Source organism: Seriola lalandi, unplaced genomic scaffold (assembly GCF_002814215.2).
Source record: "Seriola lalandi dorsalis isolate HSWRI2012SDOR001 ecotype SW California unplaced genomic scaffold, Sedor1 jcf7180002054864, whole genome shotgun sequence".
Taxonomy (NCBI): Eukaryota; Metazoa; Chordata; class Actinopteri; order Carangiformes; family Carangidae; genus Seriola; species Seriola lalandi.
Genome location: NW_019525417.1, coordinates 587,831 through 606,718, shown reverse-complemented (window position 1 = coordinate 606,718; position 18,888 = coordinate 587,831). Strand labels below are relative to the sequence as shown.

General features: G+C 43.0%; 1 protein-coding gene across 2 annotated transcripts; it reads right to left on the bottom strand.

The window, feature by feature from the left end:
* Positions 1–550: 550 nt before the first annotated feature.
* On the bottom strand, positions 551–14,268 carry gata2a (GATA binding protein 2a). Of its 2 annotated transcripts, none has more exons than XM_087179763.1 (6): positions 13,997–14,268; positions 9,278–9,715; positions 7,845–8,420; positions 4,975–5,120; positions 2,474–2,599; positions 551–1,783 (listed from the first exon to the last, which is right to left on the bottom strand). In XM_087179763.1, exons 2-6 carry the CDS (start codon positions 9,504–9,506, stop codon positions 1,484–1,486), a joined length of 1,377 nt encoding a protein of 458 aa, XP_087035889.1. In that variant the 5' UTR covers positions 9,507–9,715; positions 13,997–14,268; the 3' UTR covers positions 551–1,483. The 2 variants fall into 2 exon arrangements, with proteins under 2 accessions (XP_087035889.1, XP_023283789.1); XM_023428021.2 differs by lacking the exon at positions 13,997–14,268 and adding an exon at positions 9,952–10,061.
* Between the last annotated feature and the right edge of the window lie 4,620 nt (positions 14,269–18,888).

Genomic DNA, 18,888 nt, shown 5'->3' with positions numbered 1-18,888 from the left:
TCCTTCCTCTCACTCCAATCACTGCGGCCAAGAGCGAGGGCCACTCCGACAGACACAGGGAGCGAGAACGGCTCCCACTGAACCAGACTCATGACTCAGTATTTGTCACATACGAATTTGGAAAAAAACTGACTGCTGGAGCTAAATAAGAGACCTTGCATAAGTTATTTGGTCAAACAAGGGTGTGAATTAGGGTTTGTGTTTGTTTTTGGTTTTTTTCCTATGTGTGTGCGTGAGCATGTGATAATGTGCATATGTATGACTGTGTGTGACTCCGGAGCCCTTCGCTGGAGCCTGCTGTCTGGGTACAATGGTCCAGCCTGGGGCCTCAGCTCCACAAAGAGGCCTTCTCTTAACAACGCGCCATCACAGATAGAGGAGGAGCCTGACCAAAGCATTACCACGCTTAAGGGATCACAGAGCTTTCCTTGATACATCTGATATCACTTATGATTTTAATATTCAAGCACTCTTCATTAAAAGGAGAGTTTAGGTTAATGCTGTATGTTTGTGTATATGTATATGACAGAGTGACAGAGACAGACTAAACTGAAGAGGCGGTACTTCCGTATTAAACTTTATTTCCTTTACTTTTGTGAGATGGAAAAATGATAAAAACATACAGCTCAGGGACTTTTTATCTAAGATAGGTCAGTGTTTTTCTTTACGTAATAACCATGAAATTAAAATCATAAAAGTTTCCATGTGTCTTTGACGAAAGCTTAAAGAGTGAAAATAAATTATCGTAGCAATAATTATAACATCAAATATAACAACAATAATAGCAATTAAGCATTTATAAACACTTTATTTACTGTGTCTTTTTTCCATAAAAGTCCATTATTAAAAACAGGTGAGCGTGGTGGTGGTGTACAATCCAGCATGTGAGGAGAGCACTGGTTTATGGGTATTGTAGTCTGGGCCTGACTGGTTGATAACAGGCGTACGAGTGTTGTAGCTGTCAGCCAGTCTTTAGACCTCCAGCACTGAAGAGTCTGTCCGTCCACAGCAGTTGCGGACGACAGCCTGGGGATGGACGGGGTGCACGTATCTCAGTTATATAATGAGATGGTCGTGAGGTGGAAACAGCGGTTCTTTTTAAGACCTCTCGTGAGTCTCCTGTTACAGGGTCATGGAGAGGTGGGTACCAAAGTGACTTAGTAAAAATAAGCAAAAAGAATGACAAGCATCTCCATTCACTCCATTCCTTTAAGCCTCAGTCACCCAGGGACTTAAGAGCCCCTCGTCACATTAGCTCTTCACAGAGTCCGCTAAAGTCCTGCTCTCTGCAGCGTCCCATCAGTGAGGTCAGGCATGACGTGACCTTCAGTCATTAAGTCCAACTGAAAGTCCTTCCCCTCCAACCACTGTACATGACGCAACAAGTCTGCTCAGCTTTCGACGTGATGTGAAGGCCATTTAGTGTTGATGGCGATGTGGTGGTGGCTCCTACAGGCAGAGGAGTTCTGGGTCTGGAGGGGCCTCAGTGAGGCTCGGCCCAGACCGGCGAGCGATTGGAATGGTGGGGGTGACCGAATGAAGGGTGAATGGGTGTGGGAGTAGGCAGCATGTGTCCCGAGTGGCTGAACGGGGGCAGGTGACCCATGTGGGCCATGTGACTGGTGAGGCCGGGTGCGCTGCCGAAGGGAGAGGCCTTGTCGTGCATGCACTTGGACAGCTCGTCGAAGCCATCCCCTGCTCGTTTGTTCCTCTTAGACTTGCTAGACATCTTGCGGTTGCGTGTCTGGATCCCTTCTTTCTTCATGGTCAGGGGTCTGTTAACCTGTGGAGAGCAGCACGTTAGCTCAAGGCAAGCCAGACAAAAGCTGCACTGATAGTGTGAGTACTACACTATAGTGGTTGTTTTACTACATTATGAGCTTGTTTATCAGCTCATAATTTAAAATGTTACCAGGAATATGTCACATATTGCATTGCATATTAGGATTTACATGCATTTCTTTCATGGTAGCCTAATATTATGTGTTACACCAGTGTGAAATAGATGCTGTAAATAATGAGCAGCTGTTTTGCATACATAGCTCCATTATCAGGCGAGTCAGGGGCGTTTTTGGCTTTTGTCTAATTTAAAACCAAACAGAACCGTCCTGGTCAATATGAATACATGGGGATGAGGACGGGGCTTGGGCTGAAAAGAGCAGCCTTAGACAAATCCTCATCAGTGTAACCGACGCCGTTACACTGAATGACAGTCCCACCCTGCAGCCTCTCCTGGGAGTAACGCCCCCCATTGAAACAACGATGGATTAATAAAAAAAGACGACCGGTGGGTTCTGCTCGACAGGGTGAGCAGGCTTCGCCTCCACACTCTCACAGTTTCTCTGCTCCTAAATCGATACAAACTGTCCGCCCACTTGACCAGTTAACGACCAGCTCCCCCTCTTACCCTCCTCCTCCCCCCATAACCCGCACTTGAGTTCAGTTTCTTCTTTTTTTTTTCCAGACTACTTACATTGTGCAGTTTAAAGTAAAGGCCGCAGGCGTTACACACCGGGTCTCCGTTCCCGTTGCGCCTCCACAGGGTGGTGGTGGTGGTCTGGCAGTTTGCACAGCAGGTGCCTGCACGTCGAGCAGCGGACTGAAGGAAGCAGAGAAAACACATCATGAATAATGAGCCATTCACATGTTGTAGTGGTCCTACAGAGGTCAGCGCGGACACCGAGCTGCACAAAACCACTGAGTATCACGGTTATTTAGACACCTATAGAAGGCTTATCATTTATCAATTCTCCTATTAAAGCCACAGCAGTGACATCGCATGCAACGAATTTGTGATTTCTGCCTCAGCACAAAATCAATAAGAGACAGAAAGTTTTTCTTAAGTTAAACGGCGGCACGTGGACTTTCGTGAGGTTTCAACTTTAACCGCAGAACCATGTGCAGAAAAGCATCAAAAGAAGCGACACTCAGACTGGAAAAAATACTTAATCCTCTATTTAAAAAAAATTGCATGTATGCAGACCGCTACAACCATGATCAAATTTTCTAATTTGCGCAATAAGATATGGAGACATTTTTCTAGAGAATGCCTTATTCTGTACACGCCTGTCGGTAATTATCATATTTATGGAATTAAAAATAAGTATGCTGGTATTAACAGGTTATAATAGAGGCCTTGTGTAAACCCTCTCTTTATTCCTGATCCAGGGAAACTGGGCTACAAGTCGTGTAAGACCCGGTGTCCTGTCTGGCAATGTGCTCCTGCGTCCATTGCGGATCAATTCTTCACACATAATAAGAAACATTAGCTTTACACGCAAGAACCCTGCGGCACTTTGCTTCACGAGCAGCATCCAGGGTTTTCTTTTAATTAATTTCAGGTGGACTCTTTGCTATTGACCTGGAGAGCAACAATAACTCTGGTCATTTCATACGAAATGAAATATGTAACCTATATTTAAAAAAAAAAAAAAAAAAAAAAGCCGCTGCGCAATAAGACTGTTCACTGCCCACTGAGAAAGACAAACAAGAGACGGACATAAATCCATTTATTTTCCAATCCCCGCCCCTCACGGTCTGTCTCTTCACACATAAGCGGCTCCTCCAGTGTTGTGATAATCTCTTTACAGTATATGTCAGTCTGGCCATAGAGAATGCAGCGCGCTGGTTGAGGGCGGAAACAGCCGGGAGCCTGACTTCCTTATCTGGGCCGGGCAGATATCCGGATAGGAAACAACTGGATGCCCCTTTGAACACAACTCTGAAAAACACTTGAGCTGAAAATGCAAAAGCTACAGCCACATGGGCCGACCCAGTGGAAAATGTAATGGACTTTTCACGAGGAGGAACGAAGTGGATGTGGTCAAGGAACAACACGAAAAAATATGATAATAAAAAAAAACTGTTTTTTTAATCGAAATATCTTTACCGATCGATTGAAAGCGGCCAATTTACTGACAAGTGGAATGACCAGCTAATGTTAATGAAGACCATTAGACCCAGGCTACAGCCTCCGCAATAATAATTGCCTGGGTAAATGAAAAGCCCAGATCTCTTTTTAATTAAAGTTAAAAGGTTAAACCAGTGCTAAACTTTATATTATTTAATTTTTCTAACATTGATTTACATTATTTCCCCATTGTTGTTGTCATTTTGATTATTATTATTAGAACTAGTATTTACTGTGTACCTATCTAATTTTTTCCATCACTAATATTTATTAATTTATCATAGGTGGTATGCTTATCTTTATTTCTACTAACCAAATAACAGAGGAAATAGTCTTCATTCATAAAAAACGTATTGTTGTTTGTGGCGTTTTCTGATTTTCTAGACAACAAAGTGGCTGGATTTGTTTGTTTGTTGACAAAACAACACTTCCGTAAAAACATAAAAATAAAAAATATTTTTTCTGCTGATTAATAAAGGATTCAGTTACTTTGAACTTTGCACCTTTAAAATGATAAAAAATAAGAGGCTATAAAAAGATTAGATAGATAGATAGATAGATAGATAGATAGATAGATAGATAGATAGATAGATAGATAGATAGATAGATAGATAATAAAAAATAATTAAAATATGTGGATTTCAGAACAGATTGGAAACCATAAAATATATAAATCATGTCACATAGAAATGTATCCAGCTTCAGTAAGTGGTAAATGCCAGAAGTGGATGTGCAGCTGTGGAGCAGTGGTACATCAACAACAAGAACGTTCTGTGTCCATGCTGCTTTTCATTTACTCGAGCATGGTGTTAACTAAAGCAGCATGGGCATTGGTATCAGTAACAGTATCAGAAGTACCAGCAATAATGATAGCAGGAACAATGGCAATAGTAGCAGTATTGTAACAGGCCATGAAGGCGGATCATCGGGGGGTGAGAGGGACACACAATTCCAGGAAGATCATAGGGAAAATATAACTTTCCTGGAATTGTGCTGCCGGCATCTGCTTTGTGCTCATATTTGGGTGCCTTCTCTCAGAGTGAAGCACTGCAGTGAGAACTTACCAGTCTACGTTTGGGCTTGATAAGTGGTCGGTTCTGGCCGTTCATCTTGTGGTACAGTCCACAGGCGTTGCACAGGTAGTGGCCGGTACCATCCCGTCGCCACAGAGGGGTGGAGGTGGCACCACAGTTTACACATTCACGGCCCTCTGCATATAGTTCAAGAGAAAGAGACAAAAAGAAAATTTATATAATTAAAAAATTCACCCTCTGTCAGAAGCAACAGCTGTCCAGCCCAACCGGGCAACTGTACAGCGCCGAATGACCCTAGATGGCCCTGTAATATGAAGTCCAAATCTGTCTCATGACGGTGACGATGTCCATATGAGCGTGGAGGTGTACCAAGTGTGCATGGCTGTCATGGACACAGACACTTCTATGTAAACCGATCCAGAGTGGGGAGGTCACAGACAGCCAGAACATGTCCAGAGGTGTCCAACAAGAAGAATGAGACACACCATCAAATTAGGACTACATTATTCATCAGCTCAGTGGGCACCCATGAGTGGAAACATAAGTGTGTGGAGGTGGTATTAAATGTGCCGGACAGTGTTGCAGTCTTTAATGAAAAGCTTGCATGCCAATTGTCTGCAATTAATAATATAGAAATGGGGTTCAGTCCAACATCGTTTTGGTGAAGTTTGTATTATTTTCAAACTGTGACTGGATTAGAAATAGACCTCCTGTGCATTCCTCCATAGAAAACCCTGCTTTTTTAGTTATTCCCACATGTTCTCTTCTCCCATACAGGTTTGACTGACTTCAAACAGCCTGTTGCTAAAGAGACCGATTCATTTAATTCAAGTATCCCTCTCTCCCTAGAGCATCCTCTCATTATTCTTGTTATAATGCTAGCGACACCCAAAGTCCCACCCTCGCTCGACAATGGAATCTGACCTTAGCAAAAAGCTATGTTCCTTTTGAAATGCATCTCGGCGCTTTTTTGTACCTCCCTTTTCTTCCTCTTAAGTGTTTCGTAAGTCCAACGACCACATTAAAGCAGATCATTAATGCTTAAAAAATTCACCAGCAATGACTGATCTATTATGTCTTATGCAATGTATAGTGTTGAAATGAGACCAAAAAAAGGAAGATGAAAGCTAGATAAGAAAAGTTAAGGTGGAGAGGAGGGGTAGTTTGAGTTTGAGGTTAGTTCAACAGGAAGCCACACTACAGTAAGGTGTATGTGCTGACAGCTGAAATGTCATTGTGGCATTTTGCACAACAGTCAATCACCATTACTGGCACTGGACATCGACTTTGATAGATAAGAGTCTTTTTAATGCCGTGGCTGATATGTTTGTGTTACTGATTCAGGCACAGTCTGGCCAACTTCTTTTAAATGTCACAGTATAACATTTCTTTGCAACAACAGCTCACATTCACTCGGATTAACAGCCAGTGAGCATTCCCCAGGTGTATTAAAAAGCACGAGGACAATGGATGACAATATTGATAATTACACAGCTACATTTAGAGCAACTTGTCAACAGTCTAAGATGTCTGTTGTTACTTTTTGTCCATTAATCCAAAGTACAACAGCTGGAACAATGTAGGGAAATTACAGAGCCATTACCAGACTGAGTTGTTTTTCAAATGTCTGCACATTAATGTCAGGCATAAAGTCTAAATATTACTTCCAACACATGCAGTATATTGAATCAGGTGCTTGTCCAGACATTCAGAAAATAGGCTGTGTTTTATTATAAACAATTCCACTGGCTTTGAGGATTTTAGGTAAGAGGAACACCAATTATGTGCATGCTTAATCAGGATTACTCAATGCACTGGTCTCCAGACCTACAGTGACAGTGTTATTAAATATGCTCTCATCTACACATAAAAGCAGATCAACTGTGGACTTGGTTGCCTGCACTTTGTGTCAGTGCACTGGGCCAAGGCCATGCTTAAAAACACAAACAGCAGGGCTCTGTCGCCTGTGCTTTGTTAGTACTGGGGAGAGCGGTGGGCGGGGTGGAGGTCGTGATTTGTTCACTTGGAGGTATACAGGATATGGCAGGAGCCAGGGCGTCGTGACTACTTCATTTTCTAAGTGCAATAAACGCTACATTTAAAAGAAAACAAGCCAACAGCACGATGAAGAGGCCATTTGACTGTCAAGTCAGAGTATAATTGAATAAGTTGATGTAAAGTTCTTGTGAGATGTAAAAAAAAAAAATTTTAAAAGTAATTTTCCCCTTGTGTTACAGTCTTTAATCTCTGTTTAAACACAAATATTACGTTTATTTTTTCGCCAGACCAACATATGTAGCATAAATCAATTAATCTAATTAGGTACAGTCCCACTTTCTTTCCTTTCAGGCGACCTTCGTACTCCAGAAACGTTTAATCGTGCGCGTAATGACTTTAACTGGACATTTAGTAAACAGTTGACCTCGGTTAGTCTGAGGTGTTTCATCTATGGTTGATTCTTCCCCAAAGTGAAGCTGTGTCAGTGGACGGATGGGATAACGATAAGATTGTGCAGGGCAGGTTTTCAGTGGAGAGAATGTTCAAAATGGAAATGATCTCTGTCTTTGATCATTGAACTACGAGAGCAACAATGCAGAAGTGGCGTCAGCATAAGTGCAAGAAAGAACTGACAACTAAAAAATAAATAACATTTAAAACCAATACTGGGGTGAATTCCTGCCTGACAATGCCCACACACTTATACAAACAAAATATATGACCGCAGCAGGCTGTAATAATATTACTACACGGTGACAAATAACACATTTATCTCCTGGTGATTGATATAGAGTGTAACGCTTCAGCCCTCAGCAGAATAAACCATAACCAATTAATAAGGCCTTATCTGTCTGATCTTTCATCCGAGGTGAGGGGGAAACTCAAACACACGTGAGACTCACCTGAGCTCGATCTGGCTTTGCTTTTGCATTTGGGCGTAAAGCTGGAGGAGGACCCGCCGAGCAGGCTGCCGGGGTGGAAGAGACTGCCGCTGTACTCGTGAGGTGTATGCAGAGGGTAGGCCGGGTAGGTTGGGATGGGGTGATGCGTGGCCGCAGCCTGGCTGTTCATCGAGGCCAGGCCGCTGCGGAGAGGACTACAGCTCTCCATTTTCATGCCGTCCGTCAGCGGCACCTGGTACTTGATCGACTCCTTCTCGTCCATCCTGGTCGAGGTAGAGGTCGGAGAGGTAGGGCCGGGGTCCGGGGACACGTCTTTCGGAGGGGTAGGGGGGAAACTATAGAGGTGCGGGCTGGAGTGGGACGCTGGAGTGAGCGACGACACCGGAGCCGTACCAGTGTTGCTGCTGCAGGGGTAGCCGGAGCTGGTGGGATGCAGGCCGGGTTTGCTGAAGTGGCTGACCGCCCATGCGTTATGGTGGTGGGCGGCAGACAGGGCTGCTTTCCCGGGGTCCAGCCAGGGAATACCGGGACTGTGGATGAGGTGTGGTCGGCAAACCTGGTTCCCAGTGAGACGAGCTGAAATCCAAAAGAGTCTATTTAATGTTGCCTATGTTTTTATTTTAATGCCTCTGTAACACACCAGTCTTTGCTATTAGTTTGCAAAGCACAACAGAAAGCTCTCACCTGATAAATATTCAGAATTACTCAAGTCCGACATTTAGTTTTAGTTGTAGATAAAATACTGATTGATTAGATAATTAAAAATTAAAGAATTTTCTCACGACCGGTCAATTATCCAAAATATTTTCCGTTAGATGACAGTCAGATACTCATCTCGCCTATGAAAGATAGAGGCAATAAAGGCCTGCTGACTGCAGAAAAACACAGTAAAAGTGTGTCCTGTTCAGGACACTATCTTTTCATCGGCTGCAGCGCGCGGACTAAAGATTGTTATAAGTAAATTTGCGGTTTTTATTTTATATCCGGGAAGTGCTTTTCTCTCTCTCTCTCCCTCTCTCTCACTCCAGAACCCCTGCCCCAACAGAGAGGGGTTAAATGACATACTTCCCTTTCCTCTCGCTGTCATTCGCTAGAAATTCCTTTTATGTTGGTGAATCGGCCCAGAAATGCCAAGAAGGACTTTTTAAGCAAATAACTGGACACTGCATGAATTGTTAAGCTCACATTTACTGTACTAAATGAATAGACAATTTCCACAGACACACACATATATAGCCTACATAATATAATGCAAGCTGTGTTTGGTCATTGATATATATATATATACACACACACACACACACACACACAGAAAACTTCAACAATGCTTCAGTAGAATATGTTTTTTTTTTCAAGCATGTTTCTGATTTTTCTCATCCTACCCAAACACCCCGTCAGATTTAATGTTCACTGTGAACTCCAGCGCATCTTACCGTGTGCTTGGCTGTAGGTGACCCTTGCCCGGGAGTTGGTGTAGTAGGGGTTCCCTTGAGAGTCCAAGTGGTTCAGAAACATGTCAACTTCGTCCTGGGGCAGTAAAGGTGCCATGGGCTCCATGTAGTTGTGGCTCAGACTGTGATGGTGAGAGTCCGGGTGCTGGCCGTTCAGCACCGCGTGATGGTGCGCCATCCACCGAGACTGATCGGCCGCTGCGACCTCCATGGCTGAGCTGGCCGTCTCCTCTCCTCTGAATGCGTCTGTGTGTGTTGGGCTACTTTTAGGCTATGTTTGCCTCCAAGTGGAAGTTAAATCCTCCTTACAATATAGTTCCTGAGCTGTGAAAGTCTCGGCTGTGTTTCTGTGTTTATTTACTTCAGAAATAGAATCCTTAAATAACCCGGTCTCCTTCTTTCTCTTCAGGGATAGCCTACCTGCAATGAGACGAAAACAAAATGTTAATTAATAGACACACGATGGCCGCTCCACTTCTTCCCTCTTACAAAGAATACGCTTACTTATATGTTTTATCTAACCATAGCGGTTAACAAGTGAAATAAACTTTGCACACTGAAGGGTCCTTGTGATTACAGGTCGAAAACAAAGTGAGTGTCGAAGCAATTCATCCCGTCTCCGCACACAGAAAAAAAGACATGTTTCCTCTGGATACCTGTTGCAATTTCGATCAGCTGACGGAAAATACAGCTTGGATGTGTAAACCTCCTGATCCGTGCAGTGCTCAGGCTCATTAATGAGATGTGGCGCAGACTGATGGGGCTGGCGCCAGAAAATTCCCATATCAAGCCACATGAGGCGGGGCCTCGGTTTGAGCCAATCACAGTCAACCCTGCCACAATTGGCTCGCTGCATCCCTGCTCTCCTTCTTTCAATTTCCATTTCCTTACACCGAAAAACTAAAAGACTTATCAATCAGCGGTGTAATTTCTCGGGGGTCTTTTTCTCTCATGAAGATCAGACTGAATGCACAATCGGACCCTGATAATCTGCTTTTTTAGCGGCAGTTATAGGCATAAAGACCGACACTTAACATGGGGGGAAATCCATTTTGCACAATGTACGACTTACTGTTATAATAATTTGAAATGTAATCATGTCGTAATACAGGTCGCCTCCACCTGTATGAGCTCTGCAAAATGACCACGAAGGTGTAAACTATCAGATCATTTTTATGGCTTTGAAATGATTTTTAATTCTCGCTCTCAGTTCAACATTGTTTTTTTATTTTAACATTTAAAGTCGCTGGGGGAGGTTCACATCACTAACAATAATTGTAAGTGTTGTTTTTCGCATACTGCTGTTATGTAAATAAACAGCGTTTTCAGCACCTCTAAAACCAACAGAGGAGGAGTCGATTTATGACCCCGAAGATGGCCCCATTGTTGGGAGAGCCTAATTGTCTTTAATTAGTAGCAGAGCATTCCTCCTGTGAAAACAGAGGTTTTGTCTCGGGGGCCGGGCAGTTTGCATACTAACGGCGCCTTTTTCTCTAATGGTGGCACCAGGGACGGGCGCGAGGCCTCACCTATGAAAAGCAATTGGTGATCATCAAAGTGGCCGTTAACGCCCTCATTCAAACCTCACAATGCAAATCAAAACAGAAATCAAAACCATTAATACAGGCGTATTAATTTACTCAATTTTTGTTATCATTACCATTATTTGCTGTAAGGACATAGTCACATTTTTAAATTAAAGGCTATGCTCATACGCCTGCGTGCATCGTTTTTGTTACTGTTATTGTTTTGTGTGTGTGTGTGTGTGTGTGTTAGTGCGTGTGCGTGTGTGTGTGTGTGTGTGATTGACAGGGAATAATTGGAGGGTGCTCGGGGCCTAGACTGGCCGCCACGCCGACGCCGAGACCTGACGTCACAGAATCACAGTGGGTGGTAGTTTGCAGGGGTCTTCACGTGAGGCTTCTGATACCTGGACAAATTCTCCAGGTAAAAGACCTCATAACTCCACCGTGCAGGTCATCAGGGCGACGATTCACGCTCCGATCCGATGTAACTACAGAGTGAATGTGTGTGCATCTCTGTGCCTGTGTGTGTCAGTCATAAGTCATTAAATCACTGGCGTGTTGCCAGGGGGTGAGTTGATGAGCTGAGCCCTTTGAGCTTGTCAACTCCTTAAATCAACAAATTAGTGCATGTGGGGCAGCCGAGGGCTGGATACCTGAATAACTGACATTCCAGTGGAACTGCAGTGGGCAGGTGGAGAGAACATGCTTACCTTAATATAGTATTAATATACTACTCATGGCCCTTTAATAACTATTGTATAATAACTCACAATCATCAATAATACACAGTATGTCTAATAAAAACATGCAATTTTATGCTACAGAATAATTGCTGTCACACATACTTGAACCTGAAGCAACAACAACTCCCTCTGTTTGAGCTTGAATGGATTACCAGTGATGCTCTTGATCTTGAGGCTGGTATTGAAAGGGCTTTTTTTTTTCTTAGCACTGTAACATGTCACTGTAGGCCACAGTGGTCAGCCTGTGTTGCATTCTGTGTTAACCATTGGGCCTCAGAGAGTGGGTCAGAATCAGGCTAGCTGCTGCAGCATGCCCATTGTTGTTTGCATGTTTGCCAAATGGATTACTCAGCATGATTTAGCCCTCTGTAATTTATACCTTCATTAATCCCATTTGTATCTGCACTGGAACAAAAGATGGGAAAGGGTCTCGGAGGGTTAGTGGAGAGGCTTTTGTGGGGGGGTGCTGTTGCATTCCCTCTGTCTTTCTCAAGGACACAGCAGTATTGTTTCACACAGGGATGCTTTCCTGGACTGGAGAACACTATCCCTCTCACAACACCTCCTGTACCGAGTGAGAACTGTGTGCTACAACTGCATCGCTGTGCAGCCACAGTGGCTAATGAACAACAAGATTATCATTCCGATCCATGCTGTTATTAAATGGGATTGGCTTTATCTACCTGTTTGTTCCCATTGGGCACGGTCATCCATCATTATCCAGAGTGGAGGTGTGTGGCTATGTGAATGTGTGTGCGTGCTTGACTGTGTGTGTGTGTGTGTGTGTGTGTGTGTGTGTGTCTGTCTGTGTGTGTGTGTGTGTGTGTGTGTGTGTGTGTGTGTTTGGGGGGGGGGAGTGTGAAGAGCCACAGTGGGGCTTGTGAAGATAAGCAGAGCCAGAGAGAAGAGAATGACACAAACCAGCTGAAGCATTATTGTCCCCTTTACTCACGGCTAATTAGTTCAAGTCAGGGCACCGGGGGGCTTTATAGACACAAGCACCCAGACACAAAACCATATAACTGCTCAGAGAGGGGCCTGGATGCTGCTATGAGAGCAGCACTCACTCCCATTTAAGCAGTTAGAGCTCAGAATAATAACATTTCAGAATAGGGCAGGACATAACGCATGGTCTGCACACTCAACAAAAGAGATTATGGTGCATAAGATGATTTTTAGGTTCATAACCTTAACCCCTTTCTGTGCTATAAATACAGAACATTTATGGAGGAGTTCTCTACAGTACAATTCTACTGAGAAACTGTTTGATGAAAACTGTCAGATGCATCAGCAGCTCTTCAACAGCAGTGTTAAAATTAATTCATCAATTCACTCATTCATTTATTAATAAATAAATATTATTTAGATATGGCTTTGAGTTGCTCTTGTGCTCATAGCTTCAACCTAAAGCTGTCTGTTGGCTGCACCCTCCTGTCAGTCACAGAGCTCCACACCATCACTTCGTGTTGTTAGAATCATGTACACAGTCCATAAAGGCTCGTGCAGGCGACAGCACAGGTAAGCGAGAGAAGTTGGTATAAAAAGGTGCCATATATTGACTCCAGCTCCTTCATGCCTGTGGAGACCCCAGCCCGCCCCTGTCTCTGCTCCACCATTGTGGTGATGTGATTGCTCTTTCTGCAGATGAAAGAGGATTGCTCCAGTCATTATGCATTTTAAAGCCGTGACAATTGAATACTTTTGTCGTCACTAATATCATGCTGATGATACACTAATCCATTTCGTGATCGAGGGTTTATTCCAGGAATACAGCACCTTGCCCACGGCAACATAAAGTGGGCCACATAAAAACTGATTGTAGATAGTATTTACGTGACCGCGTGAAAATCTTTTAAGAGAGCTACTCTACATCTGGTGGGCGCAGATTATCTTTATTAGTTGGTGCATTAATTCTTCATTTTGGACTCATTTTTATTTTTGACATTTAGAAAATAATGTAAGCTACTAATCTAAAAACATAAAAAGAAGAGCAGACTGTGTTAGTAAATATAACAAAAGTAGCATAGCCTAATACCGTCTGTTTACAATGGATAAGACTGGTTACTGATGTGCTTCACGCCGTTTATTCAATATTGTGCCGCTATACAGATGCTATGGAGTTCAGACAGTTAATATCCGCAGAACATGAAGGGAACTATTATTAACAACGCGTAAAACCAACGTATTTCCTTAACATTCATGGGAACTATATATAAGTAATGTTACAGAAAAATAAAAAAAAACAATTGTTTGTTTGTTGTTGCTACAATAATGTTGATAATGAGGAGCTATAAAAAAAAATCAATTATTATCGCCCTACGTCCTTAGCTTTGAGTGTAAGTAGATTTTTTAAATTTTAAACGTCAAAAATATTTTCTACATAAGATTTTAAAATGACAAACGCGTAGAAAACAAACAAAAAAATGACTGACCTGCTCCGGTCTTACATGTGAGAAGAGTGGCTGCGCTTTCAGAGTCAAACCGGTGAAAGTGGATCCATCTGACTCACTGCGCAGGTTAGGCTCTTCTCTCCAAAATAACGGCGCAAAAATAAAGGACCGATGCGGAAAATGTGTCCAGACAGACGAGCCTTGCGTTTTAAAGACACTGTGGAGGCAACATGAAACAGCCGGTGGCTCTCAGTGTCATCACCTGGCAGGGAGCGGAGTGTGTCTGCGCTCAGTCTCTGTCTCCCCTCTCGCTGTATCCGAACCTCCCTGAATATGAGCAAAAACTTCTGTGGCCGTATGAGAGGCTGCAGCCGCACAGCAACGTAATGGCACGTCAGCCAGCAGCAGCCTGTCTTCCGGGTCCCGGTTAAATAGACAGAAACTGGGCAGCAATACCTGTTCCCAAGAGGTGATCAATAGAGTTTCACTTGCCCCTCACAAGGGGTCCCAGTATTTTATCGTGTTTCTTTTTTTTCTCCTTTCTTTTTTCTTTTTTCATTTTTTTTTTTTTTTTTTTGGATCAAGGTCCCTCACGTCTACTTTCAGCTGCACAACCATCTGACAGACTTTCTGGTGTTGATTATTATTTAATGCAAAATTGTAGCCTAGGCCATACACGTTAATGGTGGTGGCATAAAAAGAACTAACTAATTTTTTTTCTTCTTCAGGCAGTAAAAGAATAAAGAAGCTGAATAATTTAAAGTCCACTTGGTCCCTGCTTGTCTTGGGTGCACGATAACACACGCACAATCAATATGGACTTACTTTATATTATTAGCCTGGTAAATGGGTAAAAGCACATTTGTAGACAGTGCTATTTGTCCACTCCCTCGTGTGTTGGTAAAATGGTCCATATAGGCTGCGCTGTATTTTATCTTTTTAAATATTTCTTTTTTTCTGTCTCACTTTTGTTTGTAAAATTTGGGAAAGACTGACGGACTCGGTCCTAATTGACTTACAGGGGTTTTGCCCCACCCCCCTTCTTGTGCTTTATATCCCACACAGCAACAACAACTTTGTAAAACATGCAAAGCCCCTGAAATCTCCTGCACGCGACCTGGGCTCGTGCGCGGCGCAGGATCCAGGCAGGTGCAAGAGGCGCGAGGACCTCTGCAACTCGGGGCTCGTGCTCCCCAGAGTGCACACGCACACAAAAAGAAGAGAAAGAAAAGAGAAAAAGAAAAAGAAACGTGAAGTCTGACTGAATTAATACCATTTGTTTCAGTGTTTGAAATCACCAGAGCAAAGATGTGAGAGCTCCAAATCTGACATTTGGCACAAAATAGTCGTCCACGGAAATATAGGTTAACTTTGTTTAGTGGACATAACGAATAGCATATAGGCTAAACACTAAGGTATGCTAAAAACATTTTGACTCATAAAGCCTACAGTTGGTGATTTTTTTAGATAAAAATATCTTCTTCTCTCTCTCTCTTCTTTTTTTTGGGGGGGGGTTGTTTGTTTGTCCAGGCTGTAATTTTATTGTCTGGATGGTGAAAGAAATGTAGGCTTATTCTTCAAAAACAGCATCAGCCTATTATTAGTCTGACTTTTGAATATTACCATGCACACTAGTGTATATAACAGTATTAAAATAATTAGGCTATGCAAGCAAAATGCATTTGAGTCAAGATTTATGCCGTTTAAAATTAGTCGTTAACAAGAATATAATTAGTTGAGAATTATGACAATGTGTCCTTTGTGATCTGTCTGTCTAATATGACATCATCTCCAGATTATATTATTACTCCGGTTAAAAGCAGATGGTCAAATAAATAAATAAATAAATAAATAATACAAAATTTGTAAAATAGTTTTAACATTTTTAACAGGGAATAATTATTGAAATGATAACCACTTAGGCTATTATTATTATTATTTTTAAAATTGATGAATCAATCAATGAATCAAATTCACAACGGTGTAGCTTAATGTTATATTTGTGTCCACTTGCACTTGTTTTGTTAATCAATTTTCTATATGTTCTGCACGAGACTGTGTGTGTGCGTGTGTGTGTGCACGGTTTTCGTCAGGGACGATATTATATGCACACTGCATTAGATGCCAGGGCCCTTCTCCTTCTGATTATTACCAGGGGTAATATTTCATCGGCACCACGCAATCTTTGTTCTCTGTGAAGATAATAAATGGCCTAATCGTTATCAGCAAACTGCTGGGGGTGTCAGCACCGACCGAGGCTGGAAGCGGGGTCCAAAGTGCTGCTGAATAAATTGGTGTTCCTTATCTCTCACTCCCAGATTATCGCCGCCTTTTCAAACTTGCACAACAAATACATTCAATGCATCTAATGCATCATTTGTGGGGGGGAGTGGAGGGGGGAGATCCCGCAGGTTGATAGAGACAGATAGGCGTAGGGAATGAGAAATATTTACACGTTTTACGCGCTGCAGCGGTGCAGCCAATATAGGCTCTATTTGGCACTGGAGGGAGTGTACTGGCCAGACCACTGGTACACACACTTTACATATCAATACAAGCTATATTAAACATATATCACTGTGATGTGATGCCTATCTGTCTGATTAGTCCCCTTTACTGCTCTAGGATAGATGAAGACAGTTTTAAATTTAGGCCGCCTTTTGGGAACTCGTGTGTTGTGATATATAAGATAAAGACACTGCACTGTCACCCATTTACAAACTTGTAAAACTTTCAGTTGGTTTGGAGATGATTTTTTCCAGTATGATTTTAATAATTTTAGGTTATCTCTATCTTAACGGCGTAAAATGCAGATAACGAGATAAGCTCAATTTCCAGCTATAATTGTACATGTGAAAGTGTTTCCCTCCTAATAAATACATCGAAACATGATACCATTATCTTCAGTTTTTCAACAGGATAAACCGCTTAACATGCACCGTTAGTTTTCTCTGATTTCGTTTTGTCTGGTCAGTATAGGCCTGCAGGACTTCCCTCAAGACCAAACAGGCCTCACGCTATAGGCCCGTGTTATCATTAGAACTGACTGCTGTGGCATTTGGTCTAATGGTCTATGTCAGCTATAATTTAGTACATGGAGCAGCTACTAAATTTTATAATTGATGTCAGGCCAGTGCAGTTTAATTTAACGAATAAGCCGAGCGAACGAGCATGACACCCTCATTCACCTTTCTCTTAACTGACCTTTTCCTGTGTCTTCAAAATGGAATTTATAAATTCAACAGGCCCAAAAAGGTAATGATGCTGCGGGACAAACGTGGCAGAAAAACGGCTGTACGTCCATTATCGAGCATGAGATATAATGCAGTATATATGAGTGACACTTATGACAAAAAAGAAAACATTTTCCAATACACACACACACACACACACACACACACTCCCCTTTTAATACCGTGGCATCTCCACCGGCCCCGGTGCTCTGATGGTCTCCTAGACAACCGAGATAACGGTGCAGCAGTTTTCCATATCGGTCCCGGAGTCTATTATAGCTCGGGATTAGCTCTCTTTCCGAAAAGGTCATATACAAAGTCACCAAACCTGCTTTTTTCCACTCCACCCCTCCACCCCCCACCCATGAAGGCAGATCATAAACATGCATGCGCTGTTTCATTTAATGCCATTAGACTAATAGCACTCTGCATTTTCCTGCGCAAAAAACTAGTAATATAAACGAGAGCCTTCTGACGATTTAGAGGAGCCCAGTATCCCCAGGACTGAGAGTTTCACACTGCAGGATAGCCGCAGTCAAGAAAATCTGCTGTTATGTAGCGACCCCTGGCGAGGAGGAGATGCAGTAGCACTACAAGAGCTTGTGTGTTATGTGTGAGTGTGTATGTGTGTGTGCATGATATCTTTGCACGAGGGTCTCTTAAGGATTCAGTAACTAAGAAACTGTAATAATCAAGCAGCTCAGAGAGGGAGGGAGACTAAGTGCACAGCTGGAATGTTCCAGCTGGGATTCCCAGTGGCTGGACAGGAAGTTAGAGGAGCTCTGACAGGAAGTGTGTCCTCGGCGAGGGCCAGCATCGGGTGGAGAGAGAGAGGGAGATGTTTCCTGTTGGCCCTCTACACATGTTTAGACGCCTCGATTATTCTGACTGCCCCCACTCTTTCTCCTTTCACGTCACACCCAACGCGAGCACATACCAGTTTACAAATGCTTTTTGCAGCATCCGCCTGTGCTCACAGTATCAAATTATGATAATAACAATAATGCTATTAGAGGACAGTGGTAAGCCAAGACAGTAGATCGTGTACACAGGGCAGGATTGTGTCACAGGATGCAGATGTCACCACATAAAGTGAAACTTCCTGCCCATCAAAGCAGTCAGTGCCACTTTAATGGACTCACCATCTGCAGCCCACAACAGAAAGTGAGTATGGGTTCATGGAAATAAGGCAAGAAAATTCAAGAGGGAGAGATGGTAGAGGAGAGAGGGAGAAGAGAGGGAGATTGTAGGTAGAGATGTGATTTAGCGATATGTGGATTGCAGGAGGAAAAATCTCTTTGTCTCTCCTGAGCTCAGTGGACAATCAAAGTTTCCTATCAGCTCTGGAGTAGGGGAAATTGGCTGCCCTGGGAAGGAGAGGGCCACTCTCACAGCCAATGGGAAGTGCCCCTGTCACTCTAATCAGGTCCGACAGAGAAAGTAGGAAACGTGTGTGTGTGTGTCTGTGTGTGTGTGTGTGTCTGTGTGTGTACACGCTCAGAGGAGAGTGCTTTTTAACAGAGAGCAGCTTTGTTTCACTCGCTTTCATGTGATCCAAGATGATACAAAGTCTAAAGTAGTGTTAGACCTTCATCTGCTGCTTATCCTCTGCACTGAGGGACATATATGAGCCACGCGGGCGCGTTTTTTGGCAAAACTTGCCCTGAGAGGCATGACCATCGGTGCTTTGATGGAGCGCCA